Source organism: Rhinopithecus roxellana, chromosome 12 (genome assembly GCF_007565055.1).
Source record: "Rhinopithecus roxellana isolate Shanxi Qingling chromosome 12, ASM756505v1, whole genome shotgun sequence".
In the NCBI taxonomy this organism is placed as follows: domain Eukaryota; kingdom Metazoa; phylum Chordata; class Mammalia; order Primates; family Cercopithecidae; genus Rhinopithecus; species Rhinopithecus roxellana.
This window is the reverse complement of record NC_044560.1, coordinates 135,566,147-135,578,412: the sequence shown is the minus strand read 5'-3', so window position 1 is coordinate 135,578,412 and position 12,266 is coordinate 135,566,147. Positions and strand designations below refer to the sequence as shown.

Sequence of the window (12,266 nt, the reverse complement as noted above, 5' to 3'; positions counted from 1 at the left end):
CTCCAGAGGCAGTTTCAAGAGCTCGCTGCTAATTCCACCCTTCAAGGCGTTTGCAAAAAGTCTGACCATTTTTTCGAGAGAGGGCGGAGGCGGGACTCCGGGCGCAGAGACAGCCAGTGCCCAATAAAAGGTACGGTATTTGCATAGCGCCTCGGCACACCTCGCTATTGGGTGATTCAAGATTCTCAGCCACGTCCGAATCTACCTTCCCCCTCGGAAGCCTGGGTGGTCCCGAGGTGCCCTGGCCCATGCTCGTGGTGCTAGGCCTGGGGTGGCATGCAGCTTGGCATTCTTCCCAAGCAGTGGCCAGGAAATGCCCGTAAAAGTCCTCTGCACGGGTGGGTCTCCAGTCCGATAACCCGCAAGGTCTGCGATCCCTGGAGTTTGGCGGGGTTATTTGGACTGGAGCCAGATTGCCTGGGTAACTGGTTTGGAATCCGGCTGTGCCACTTTCTAGCTGTGTGACCCTTTCTAGCTCTCTTTCTATTCTGTTTCCTCATCTATAAAATGGAGCGTTGTTAGGATTAAATACGATAATAATGGAAAGTGTTTAGAATAGAAAGTGCCTAGGCCAGGCTCCCTATCTCATGCCTGTAATCCCAGCACTCTGGGAGGCAGAGGTAGGCGAATCACTTGAGCCCAGGAGTTCCAAACTAGACTGGGACCAGGCGCGGTGGCTCACTCCTGTAATCCCAACACTTTGGGAGGTGGAGGTGGACGATCACTTGAGGTCAGGAGTTCAAGACTAGCCTGGCCAACATGGTGAAACCCCGTCTCTACTAAAAATACAAAAATTAGTCGGGCGTGGTGGCACACGCTTGTAATCTCAGCTACTCTGGAGGCTGAATTAGGAGAATGGCTTGAACCTGGGAGGCAGAGGTTGCAGTGAGCCAAGATCAAGCCACTGCACTCCAGCCTGGGCAACAGAGTGAGACTGTCTCAAAAAAACAAACAAACAAAAAAACCAAAAACCCAAACAAAAATCCTAGCTTGGGCAACATAGCGAGACACCTTCCCATCTTTAAAAAAACAAAACAAACAAAAACAAAAAACAAACAACAACAAAAAACCTGGCTTAGTGGCAGCCTGTAGTCCTAGCTATTTCACGGGGATGGGGAGTGGGACTGACCCAGAAGTTCAAGTCTGCAATGAGCTATGATTATGTTACTGCACTCCAGCCTGTGCAACAGAGCGATACCCCATATCTTTAAAAAAATTTTTTTAAAATAATTACTCACTCATGACCAGTGTTGTTTCATTTACCCCCCATCCACTCTTCCCAAATGATTCCGAAGCTAAATGTCAAACATCATATCTCATAAATATCTTTTTATTACACTTAATTTGCTTGACTCAAGATCTAAATGAGCTCCACACATTATATTAGTTTGAAGTGACTCTTCGTTCTCTCTCTCTTTTTTTTTTTTTTGAGATGGAGTCTTGCTCTGTCCCCAGGCTGGAGTGCAGTGGCGCATTCTTGGCTCACTGCTAACCCCTGCCTCCTGGGTTCAAGCGATTCTCCTGCCTCAGCCTCCCAAGTAGCTGGGATTACAGGTGCTCACCACAACACCCAGCTAATTTTTGTATTTTTAGTAGAGACAGGGTTTCACCATGTTGGCCAGGCTAGTCTCGATCTCCTGACCTCCTGACCCACCTGTCTCGGCCTCCCAAAGTGCTGGGATTAGAGGCGTGAGCCACTGCGCCCGCCTTTTTTTTTTTTTTTTTTTTTTGGATGGAGTCTCACTCTGTTGCCCAGGCTGGCGTGCAGTGGCAAGATCTCGGCTTACTGCAACCTCCACCTCCCAGGTTCAAGTGATTCTCCTGCTTCAGCCTCCTGAGTAGCTGGGATTACAGGCACCCACCACCATGCCTGGCTAATTTTTTTTGTATTTTTAGTAAAGATGGGGTTTCACCACATAGGCCAATCTGGTCTCAAACTCCTGACCTCAGGTGATCCGCCCACTTCGGCCTCCCACAGTGCTGGGATTACAGGTGTGAGCCACCGTGCCCAGCCTCTAGGGCCACAGCTATTTTCAAGAACCATGATTTTAAGGAGGCAGAGTAGAAGCCAGAAGACCAGTGAGGGTATTGTTATATATTAATTACAATATTAATTGCTAGCACTTATTATACACTGGAAGCTGTCCTTATGTGCTTAATTTATTTAATCCCCATAGCAATGTTTTAAGAGGAGATGCTACTATCATCCTTGTGCAGAGGAGGAAAATGAGGTGTGGAGGGGAAGGTCATCCCAGCCAGGAAGTAGCAGAGTGAGGATTTGAATCTCTCAGCCTGGCCCTGCAGTCTGGGCAATTTGCATTTATGCTTTGCTGCCCATTGAATGGGGCAGAGGGTGTGCTGATGGAAAAGTGGGCAGGTTAAGATAGGTTAAATCTGGCTGGGCACGGTGGCTCACCTCTGTAATCCCAGCACTTTGGTAGGCTGAGGTGGGTGGATTACTTGGGGTCAGGAGTTCCAGACCAGCCTGGCCAACATGGCGAAACCCCATCTCTACTAAAAATACAAAAATTAGCTGGGTGTGGTGGCATGCACCTGTAATCCCAGCTACTTGGGAGGCTGGGGCAGGAGAATCTCTGGAACCCAGGAGGCAGAGGTTGCAGTGACTGAGATTGCACCACCGCACTCTGGCCTGGGCAACAGAGCAAGACTCCATCTCAAAAACAAACAAACGAACAAAAATAAACCAGGTTAACTCAGCAGGGCCTGGAAGTGGGTGGAGGTGGCAAAGGTAGGAAGTCAAGGATAGTGACAAAATAATGATGGGCAGTTCTCATTGAGAACCTGTACTATGGCAAGCTGTTGAACTGTTTTCAACCTCATTTTGCAGATAAGAAATTGGGAACCCAGAAGAAGATAAGTTTTCTGCCCAAGGTCCTACAGCTGAGAAGGGTGAAGCCAAGTCTAATTCTTAGAACATCTCACAGCTGAGCCTATAAACCCCATCGAGGGTGTGGTCTTCAAAGGACAGATAAATGGTCTAGAAATTCTGCAAAAACAACAGGAAAGGGTGCCAGGGGTGAGAAGGTCTTATTTAGGGGACTCTCTCAGTAAGGAATTCCTTTCTCTGGCTCCTCCCTCCCCTGAGCTCCCCAAATCCCTACACCTCCCTGTGTCTCAGACCTGCTGTCCCTACCTCTCTCCCCTACCAGCCAGACTGAGTCACCTCTGGGTCCTCAGCTTTGTCTAGCTTGAGCCAGACATGCATGAGACCTCATGCCTGGAATAAATGAGAAACATTCTCTTAGTGTAGCAGGACGATCCGCAGACAAAACTCCTCAGACACTGGATTAAAGAAGGAAGAGGTTTTTTATTTGGCCAGGAGCATCAGCAGACTCGCGTCTTAAGAGCCAAGCTCCCTGAAAAAGGAATATTTGGCCTTTTTAAAGGCTTACAGCTTTAAGGGGTCCACGTGAAAGGGTTGTGATAAATTGAGCAAGCGTGGGAAACATGACTGGGGCCTACATGCATCAGCTAACAGAACAGAAAGTTTTACAATGCTTTTTTTTCCATACAGTGTCTGGAATTTGCAGATAACACAAGTAGTTTAGGCCAGGGGTTGATGTTATTATTATTACTTTGTTTAAGTCCTAGGGCCGGGTGGTGGTGCCAAGGTTGTCTGGCTATTTATCTTACTTTTGTTTCTTTCTCTCTTTCCTCCTGTCTTGTGAACTAGGCAAGGTGAGGGGAGGAGGGCAGCAGGAGTAGTAGTGGTCTCCTTCCTTATTAGCTCTGAGCTCTTCTCTGCCTGCCTCAAGACTATCTGGATTCTGGGTGTCTTCTCTTCCTTTTTTTTTTTTTTTTTTTTTTTTTTTAGGACACTCTTGCTCTGTTGCCCAGAGGCGCAACCTTGGCTCACCTGCAACCTCTGCCTCTTGGGTTCAAGTGATTCTCATGCCTCAGCTTCCCAAGTTGCTATGTTGCAGAGGCGCAACCTTGGCTCACTGCAACCTCTGCCTCTTGGGTTCAAGTGATTCTCATGCCTCAGCTTCCCAAGTAGCTGGGTTCTACAGGCGTGCCCCCACCACTCCCAGCTAATTTTTGTACTTTTTTTTTTTTTTTTTTTTTAGTAGAGATGGGGTTTCACCATGTTGGCCAGGCTGTCTCAAACTCTTGACCTCAAGTGATCCACCCTCCTTGGCCTCCCAAAGTGCTCAGAGTGCCTGTGCATGTGCCCAGCCACATAATTTTTGTTTTTTTTGTTTTTGAGATGGAGTCTGTCTCTGTTGCCCAGGCTGGAGGGCAGTGGCGCGATCCTCGGCTCACTGCAGCCTCCACCTCCTGGGTTCAAGCACTTCTGCCTCAGCCTCCTGAGTAGCTGGGATTACAGGTGCACACCACCACGCCCGGCTAATTTTTGTGTTTTTAGTAGAGACGGGGTTTCACCATGTTGGTCAGGCTAGTCTTGAACTCCTGCCCTTGTGATCCGCCCGCCCTCAGCCTCCCAAAGTGCTGGGATTACAGGTGTGAGACACCGTGCCCAGCCGGCTACATAAAATTTTAATGAAGCAATTTGATAGGCTCAAGGAAAAGCAGGCCTTCTCTGTGTAAAGGCATTAACACAGAGGCTGCTCTGAAAATAGCTCCAGGGACCATGCCCTGGAAACTCCAGAATTAAGATAAATGTTGTTGCGGGAAACCCCTCCTCAGAATCTCTGCACAGGACAGGATAACGCAGTGGTTCATACCTGTAATCCCAGCATTTTGGGAGGCCCAGGTGGGAGGACCGTTTGAGGCCAGGAGCTGGAGACCAGCCTGGGCAACATAGCAAGACCCCTATTTCTACAAAAATTTTTTAAAATTAAAAAAAAAAAAAAAGCTCTGCCCCAGGCTGGAAATTAAGGCTGCTCTGATGTCACAAAGCGACATAGATCCTCCAGATGAGAGTGGGAATTCCTAGTCTCACTACTGCTGTGATTCCAAAGAGCAGACTTTCTGACAGCTCATGACTTGAGACGATAGTTTCTCAGCCCAGGTGCTTGATGTAAATGAACAAAAGCTGTTTTCAGAGGTTCACACCCCAACTGAAGATGAATAGTCCCCAATCTGATTATTCAAGAGATCATGCAAAATTATTATTATTATTATTTTACGATATCTTCCTGGGAAGAGAGAAACATTCCTGATAAAAGGCTTATGCAATTCTTGGATGAACTTTAATGGGATCAGATTTTGTTCTGGTAACCAGGCACCCACTCAAAAGTCCTTCAATATATTAACTACCTGGAACCGAGAACCTTTTTTTTTTTTTTTTTTTTTTTTTTTTTTTTGAGACGGAGCCTCCCTCTGTTGCCCAGGCTGGAAGGCTGGAGTGCAGTGGCGTCATCTCTGCTCACTGCAACCTCTGTCTCTCGGAACCGAACATATTTTTCTAACCATGACCATCCTACCACCCGCTAGAAAACGGCCCCACGGGACGCGGTGGTTCACGTCTGTAATTCCAGCGCTTTGGGAGGACAAGATGGGAGGAACGCTTGAGCTCAGGAGTTCGAGATCAGCCTGGGCAACATAGTGAGAACTCCATCTCTGCAAAAATCAAATAATTATATTATATATATTCACACACATATATATACATATATGTGTATATGTGTATATATATATGTGTGTGTCTCTCTCTCTGTGTGTGTGTATATATATAAGCCGGGTGTGGTGGCAACGTGCCATAGTCCCAGCTAATCGGGAGGCTGAGGTTGCAGGATCGCTTAAACCCGGGAGTTTAAGGCTGTAATAAGCCGAGATCGAGTCACTGCGCTCAAGCCTGCGTGACAGAGCGAGACTCTGTTTCAAATAAAAAGAAAAAAAGAAAAAGAAAAAAAACGGCCCTGAGGCTATAAGTGTACTAGGGCCTCTCCTTGGGTTTCTACTTCTGTTCCTACATGAGTATGTCTGTGTGTCTCTGAGCGTCTGTCCCTCGCACTTTGAGCGTTTCCTGTTCTCCGTTTTCTTTAGGTCTCAGAGCGTTCCGGCTATGCACTTTGGCTTCCTCGGTCTCGGTCTCGCCCTCGCCCGAACTCCGCCCGGCGGCCCCCGCCCTCTGCCCCCAGGCGTCGGTGGCCCCTTTAAGGCGTGCTCCGCCCCCGCCCCGCCCTTCCCGGGTTAGTGAGGGAGCGCCCGGCTCCGGCAGGCTCTCGGCCTCCGCTCATTCCTGATCCCGCGGTGGGCGCAATGGCGGGGGGCTGTATTGAGGGTCGCCCGGCGGCAGCTGAGCCAGCTTGGCGGGTCTGGAGTCCCCATCCTCCTGCGACAGGTGCGGGTGGCTGGACCTAGGAGGGGACTACTGGGCGCTAGGCGGCAGCAAGGACGGAACTCTGGGGTCTCTTAATAGGGAGAGATCCGGGGGACCCAGGCCTGCATCTTGCAGAAAGCGGGGTGAGGTTTAGGCTGGACTCTTGGGTCCTTTAAAGGTGAGTAGTCTGGGGGCCTCTGGGCTTGGGTCTGAACCCCTGGGTCCTCCATGAAAGAACGTGCCGGGGACCCTGATTTTGGGATGTTAGAAAGTTGGAACTCCTTTGTTCTGATAGAGGAAGGTAGTGGGGCCCCGGACTCCCGACTCCAGGGGAAAGAGGGGGCTGGGGTTTCTGCTTCTGGATCTTAGGAAAAGGATAGAGTCAGTCTGGACTACTTGGTGGATGGAAGTCCGGTTCTGCGCTCTCACCTGGGTCCCCCGTTCCCAGATGTTCGAGCCTGTGAGCTGCACCTACACGTACCTACTGGGTGACAGAGAATCCCGGGAGGCCGTTCTGATCGACCCGGTCCTGGAAACAGCACCTCGGGATGCCCAACTGATCAAGGAGCTGGGGCTGCGGCTGCTGTATGCTGGTCAGTTCGGGGACCAAACTCTTGGGTTCCAGCGGGGCTGGGCTGCAGCGTCAGTGGAATGGGAAGCCAGGGGCCTGAACTCCTGAGTCTGAGGGAGAAGGATCTGGGCTAGGACTCCCAGGTTCTCTCTGTACCCTCCTGGACCTGGTCCCTCCTCTCTCTCCCAGTGAATACCCACTGCCACGCGGACCACATTACAGGCTCGGGGCTGCTCCGTTCCCTCCTCCCTGGCTGCCAGTCTGTCATCTCCCGCCTTAGTGGGGCCCAGGCTGACTTGCACATCGAGGATGGAGACTCCATCCGCTTCGGGCGCTTCGTGAGTTGGGTGCTGGGTCCCCAAGAGGGTGGTGGCCTGAATTCCTTAAACTGAAGGGAAGAGGGTACTGGGGGCCTGGGATCCTGAGTCCTTGGGGAGGAGGGACCTCAGGACCTGGGTTTCTGACCCCTGAGCTCATGTTTCTGGGAGGGGGCACCATAAACCCAGGTGGGGCACTGGGGCAAGAGGCTCTGGGCAGGTGGAGCACTGGCGGAACTCCTAAGTCAACAGCATTTAAGGAGTTTCCTTCCTAAAGCTTAGGGACAGCTCTTTGGCCTGGCACGCATCTCAAATAAAAGTTGATTAGGGGCTGGAATTCTGAGGGCAGGGCTGAGAAGGAAAGAGACCCAGTCCTGTCTTGCGGAAACCGTTTGAGGAAGGAGCATCTGGGTGCTTAGAACCTAGAGCCTCGGACTAGGATGAGGACTGTGAGGACCCTGAAGTGCAACATTTAGGAGGCACTAACTCTCAGGGTCCTGTAAATACAGGGTCCGCACCTGCGAGTGAGCGCCTCCTTAAATCTTGCACCAACAGCCTCACCCTAGTCTCAGCCCTGCAGTTGCCTCACACTGGAAAGGTCTGAAGGTTCCTGCCTTCCTCACTCTCTTTGCTCCAGGCACCAGCGGGTTTCCGGCCAGAATTGCAACCGGGGCGTCGGGGAGGGGAGGGTCAGGGAAGTTTCCCTCAGCGGGAGGGAAACAGCTGGCAGGGCATTTTTCTGATCAATTGCTAAGATGTGTAATAAGTTTCACGGACTTTGGGGACAGAATGTCAGGTGACAGAAGACAGCCTCCAGGTTAGAGAGTTTTGCCTAAATAAGGACAGTTCATTTGAGTCGGAATGTTTAGAGGAAATGAGGGCTGTGCGTGGGAAGAGAGTTTAGCTACAATGGTTACAGAAGCTTTATTTCAAGCCTTTTTTCTGGAAGTAGGCAAAAATGCATTGTACATGTATGTGCATTGTACGTAATAGTCAGGTGCTAACAAACATTTCTTGGAATGAATGTTGAAAGGTTTAGCTATGGTAGATTTAGCTTCAGTTTTTTTTTTTTTTTTCTTTCTTTCTTTTTTTTTTTTAATTTGAGACTGAGTCTCTGTCAGCCAGGCTGGAGTGCAGTCAGCCTCGACCTCCCAGGCTCAGGTGATCCTCCCACCTTAGCCTCCCTGGCAGCTAGGACCACAAGCATGCACCACCACACCTGGCTAATTTATGTATGTTCTTGTAGAGACAGGGTTTTGCTTTGTTGCCCAGGCTTGAACTACTGGGCTCAAGTGATCCTCCTACTTTGGCCTCCTAAAGTGCTGGGATTACAGGCATGAGCTACTGCACCCACCCTTTTTTTGTTGTTGTTTGTTTGTTTGTTTTTGAGAAAGGGTCTTGCTCTGTCACCCAGGCTGGAGTGCAATGGTGGGATCATAGCTTACTGCAAGCCTCAACCATCTGAGCTCAGGTGATCCTCCTGCCTCAGTCTCCAAGTAGCTGGGACTACAGGCACCTGCCACCATACCTGGCTAATTTTTAAATTTTTTGTTGAGCTGGGATCTCACTATGTTGCCCAGGCTTAATAGCTTTATTGATATAACCCACATACCATATGATTTATCTATTTCAAGTACACAATTTAGTGACTTTTAGTATATTCAGACTTGTTCATTCATTACTACCATTAATTGGAAAATGTTCCATTGCTCCAAAAAAGACCCCACACCCCTTAGCCATCACCCCTAACCTTCCCTTTCCCCTCCTCAGCCTTAGGCAATTTTTTTTTTTTTTTTTTAATTTGAGACAGTGTCTCACTTTGTTGCCCAAGCTAGAGTGCACTGGTGCGATCTTGGTTTACTGCAACCTTCACCTCCCGGGTTCAAGTGATTCTCTTGTTTCAGCCTCCCACGTAGCTGGGATTACAGGCATGAGCCACTAAGCCCAGCTAATTTTTTTTGTTTATTTATTTATTTGAGATGGAGTTTCGCTCTTGTTGCCCAGGCTGGAGTGCAATGGTGCTATCTCAGCTTACCGCAACCTCAGCCTCCTGGGTTCAAGCGATTCTCACGCCTCAGCCTCCCGAGTAACTGAGATTACAGGCATGCACCACCATGCCTGGCTAATTTTGTATTTTTAATAGAGACGGGCTTTCTCCATGTTGGTCAGGCTGGTCTCCAACTCCCTGCCTCAGGTGATCCACCTGCCTTGGCCTCCCAAAGTGTTGGGATTACAGGCATGAGCCACTGTGCCTGGCCACATTTTTATTTATTTTTTTGAGACAGAGTCTTGCTCTGTCACCCAGGCTGGAGTGCAGTGGTAAGCTCTCAGTTCACTGCAGCCTCTGCCTCCTGAGCGCAAGCGATTCTGCTGTCTTAGCCTCCTAAATAGCTGGGATTCCAGGCACGTGCCACCATGCCTGGCTAATTTTTGTATTTTTAGTAGAGATGGGTTTCACCATGTTGGCCAGGCTGGTCTCGAACTCCTAATCTCAGGTGATCTGCCCACCTCGATCTCCCCAAAGTGCTGGGATTACAGGCGTGAACCACCATGCCTGGCTTTTCTGAGATTTTGGAGATGGGGATCCATTTTTATCTCCTTTGTTTTTTCCTTCTACTTTTAAAAAATGAATTGTTAGCCTGGGTGTGGTGGCTCATGCCTTGTAATTTTCATCACTTTGGGAGGCCAAGGCGGGTGGATTGCTTGAGCCCAGGAGTTTAAGACCAGCCTAGGCAACATGGCGAGACCCTGTCTCTACAAAACAATACAAAAGTTAGCAGGGCATGATGGTGCATACCTGCAGTCTGAGCCACTCAGGAGGCTGAGGTGGGAGGATTGCTTGAACCCAGAAGGTGGAGGGTTGCAGTTGAGACATGATCACGCCACTGCACTGCAGCCTGGGTGACAGAGCAAGATCCTATCTCAAAAAAAAAAAAAAAAAAAAAAAATAAGGCCAGGCATGGTGGCTCATGCCTGTAATCCCAGCACTTTCGAGAGGCTGAGACAGGTGGATCACTTGAGGTCAGGAGTTCAAGACCAGCCTCGCCAACATGGCAAAACCCTACTCTCAAAACTCTACTAAAAATAGAAAAATTAGGCAGTATGGTGGTGGGGCACCTGTAATCCCAGCTACTCAGGAGGCTGAGGCAGGAGAATCACTTGAATCCGGGAGGCGGAGTTTGCAGTGAGCCAAGATCGCACCACTGCACTCCAGTCTGGGTGACAAGGCGAGACTCCATCTCAAAAAACAAACAAACCAAAAAAACCCTAGTTGTTAACATCCATGGAATGAAGTGAGTCCTCATATTATACACGTGCATGAGTATTTACCCAGATCCCGATACAGAACTTGCCCATCACCCCAGAAGGCTTCCTTGCCTCACTTTCTGGCCAATGACCACCCTGCCAAGGCACCATTGTTCTGATGCATTTAACCACAGGCCAATTTTGCTTGTTCTGACCTTATAAACAGGACTTATACAGTTTATTCTTTTGTGTCTGGCTTTTTTTCACACATGATGTTGTTTATACTTGGAGTTCTTTCCTACTTATTGCTATATAGTAGCAGCTGGCTACCTTTTTCTGTGAAGGCCCAGATAGTAAATATTTTCAGTTTTTTACAGGTAGTAGGGTCTCTGTGACAGCTACTTAGCTCTTATTGTGGTGTGAAAGCAGCCACAGACACTGCATAGATGAATAGACATGGCTGTGTTCCAATAAGACTTTATTGGTGGCCTTTAAATTTGGATTTCAGGCCAGGCTCATGCCTGTAATCCCAGCACTTTGGGAGGCCAAGGCGGGTGGATCACCTGAGATCAAGAGTTCGAGACCAGCCTGACCAACATGGTGAAAACCCGGTCTCTACTAAAAATGCAAAATAAGCCAGGCGTGGTGGGGTGTCCCTGTAGTCCCAGCTACTTGGGAGGCTGAAGCAGGGGAAATCACTTGAACCTCGGCTGGGAGGTGGAGGCTGCAGTGAGCCCAGATGGTGCCATTGCATTCTAGCATGAGTGACAAGTGCGAAACTCCATCTCAAAATAAAAAAATAAAAATAAAAAATAAAATTTGGATTTCATATAGGTTTTTTTATTTTTTATTTTTTTTGAGACAGGCTTCTTGCTCTGTTGCCCAAGCTGGTATGCACTGGCATGAGCATAGCTCATTGCAGCCTCCAACTCCTGGGCTCAGGTGATCCTCCGACTGTAGCCTCCTGAGTAGCTGGGACTATGGGCATGTGCCACCATGTCCAGCTAATTTTTTTTTTGAGACGGAATCTCACTCTGTCGCCCAGGCTGGAGTGTGGTCGTGCGATCTCAGCTGACTACAAGTTCCGCCTCCCAGGTTCACACTATTCTTCTGCTTCAGCCTCCCAAGTAGCTGGGACTACAGGCGCCCGCCACCACACTTGGCTAATTTTTTGTATTTTTGGTAGAAATGGGGTTTCACCGTCTTAGCCAGGATGGTCTTGATCTCCTGACCTCGTGATCCGCCTCCCTCGGCCTCCCAAAGTGCTGGGATTACAGGCATGAGCCACTGCGCTGGGTGGCCCAGCTACTTTAAAAAATTTTTTTTTTTTCCTTTTTTTTTGAGACGGAGTCTCGCTCTGTCGCCCAGGCTGGAGTGCAGTGGTGCCATCTCACTCACTGCAAGCTCCGCCTCCCAGGTTCACGCATTCTCCTGCCTCAGCCTCCCGTGTAGCTGGGACTACAGGCGCCCACCCACCGCTCCTGGCTAATTTTTTGTATTTTTAGTAGAGATGGGGTTTCACTGTGTTAGTCAGGATGGTCTCTGAGTCTTGCTGTGTTGCTCAGGTTGGTCTCGAACTCCTGGCCTCAAGCCACCTTCCTGCCTTGGCCTCCCAAAGTGTTGGGATTACAAGTGTGAGCCCCACTGTGCCCAGCCTCATCTAGTTGTTACATGTTACTTTGATAGTTTTCAATGTGAAAAAAAAGTTAAAATGATTCTTAGCTTATAGGACTTACAAAAACAGATGGCAGGCCAAATTTCGTCCACTGGGCATAATTTTTGCCCTACAAAATGGGCGAGTCGTGGTGGCTCCTAGGCTCAAGCAGTCCTCCTGCCTCAGCCTCCCAAAGTACAAAGTGAATTACAGGCATGAGCCACCAGACCC

General features: G+C 49.2%; 1 protein-coding gene across 3 annotated transcripts in view; it reads left to right on the top strand.

Annotated features, from left to right (window-relative positions):
* Window positions 1–6: 6 nt before the first annotated feature.
* Window positions 7–12,266, top strand: part of ETHE1 (ETHE1 persulfide dioxygenase) — a 29,602-nt gene continuing 17,342 nt past the window's right edge. Inside the window, exons 1-3 of one of the 3 annotated variants that reach the window (XM_030912669.1) lie at window positions 7–130; window positions 6,696–6,840; window positions 7,008–7,156. In XM_030912669.1, coding sequence (XP_030768529.1) covers window positions 6,696–6,840; window positions 7,008–7,156 — 294 coding nt within the window. In that variant the 5' untranslated portion in view covers window positions 7–130. Of the gene's footprint in view, window positions 131–6,198; window positions 6,269–6,406; window positions 6,426–6,695; window positions 6,841–7,007; window positions 7,157–12,266 lie in introns of those variants that run through there. The other 2 variants (XM_030912667.1, XM_030912668.1) reach the window with 2 other exon arrangements.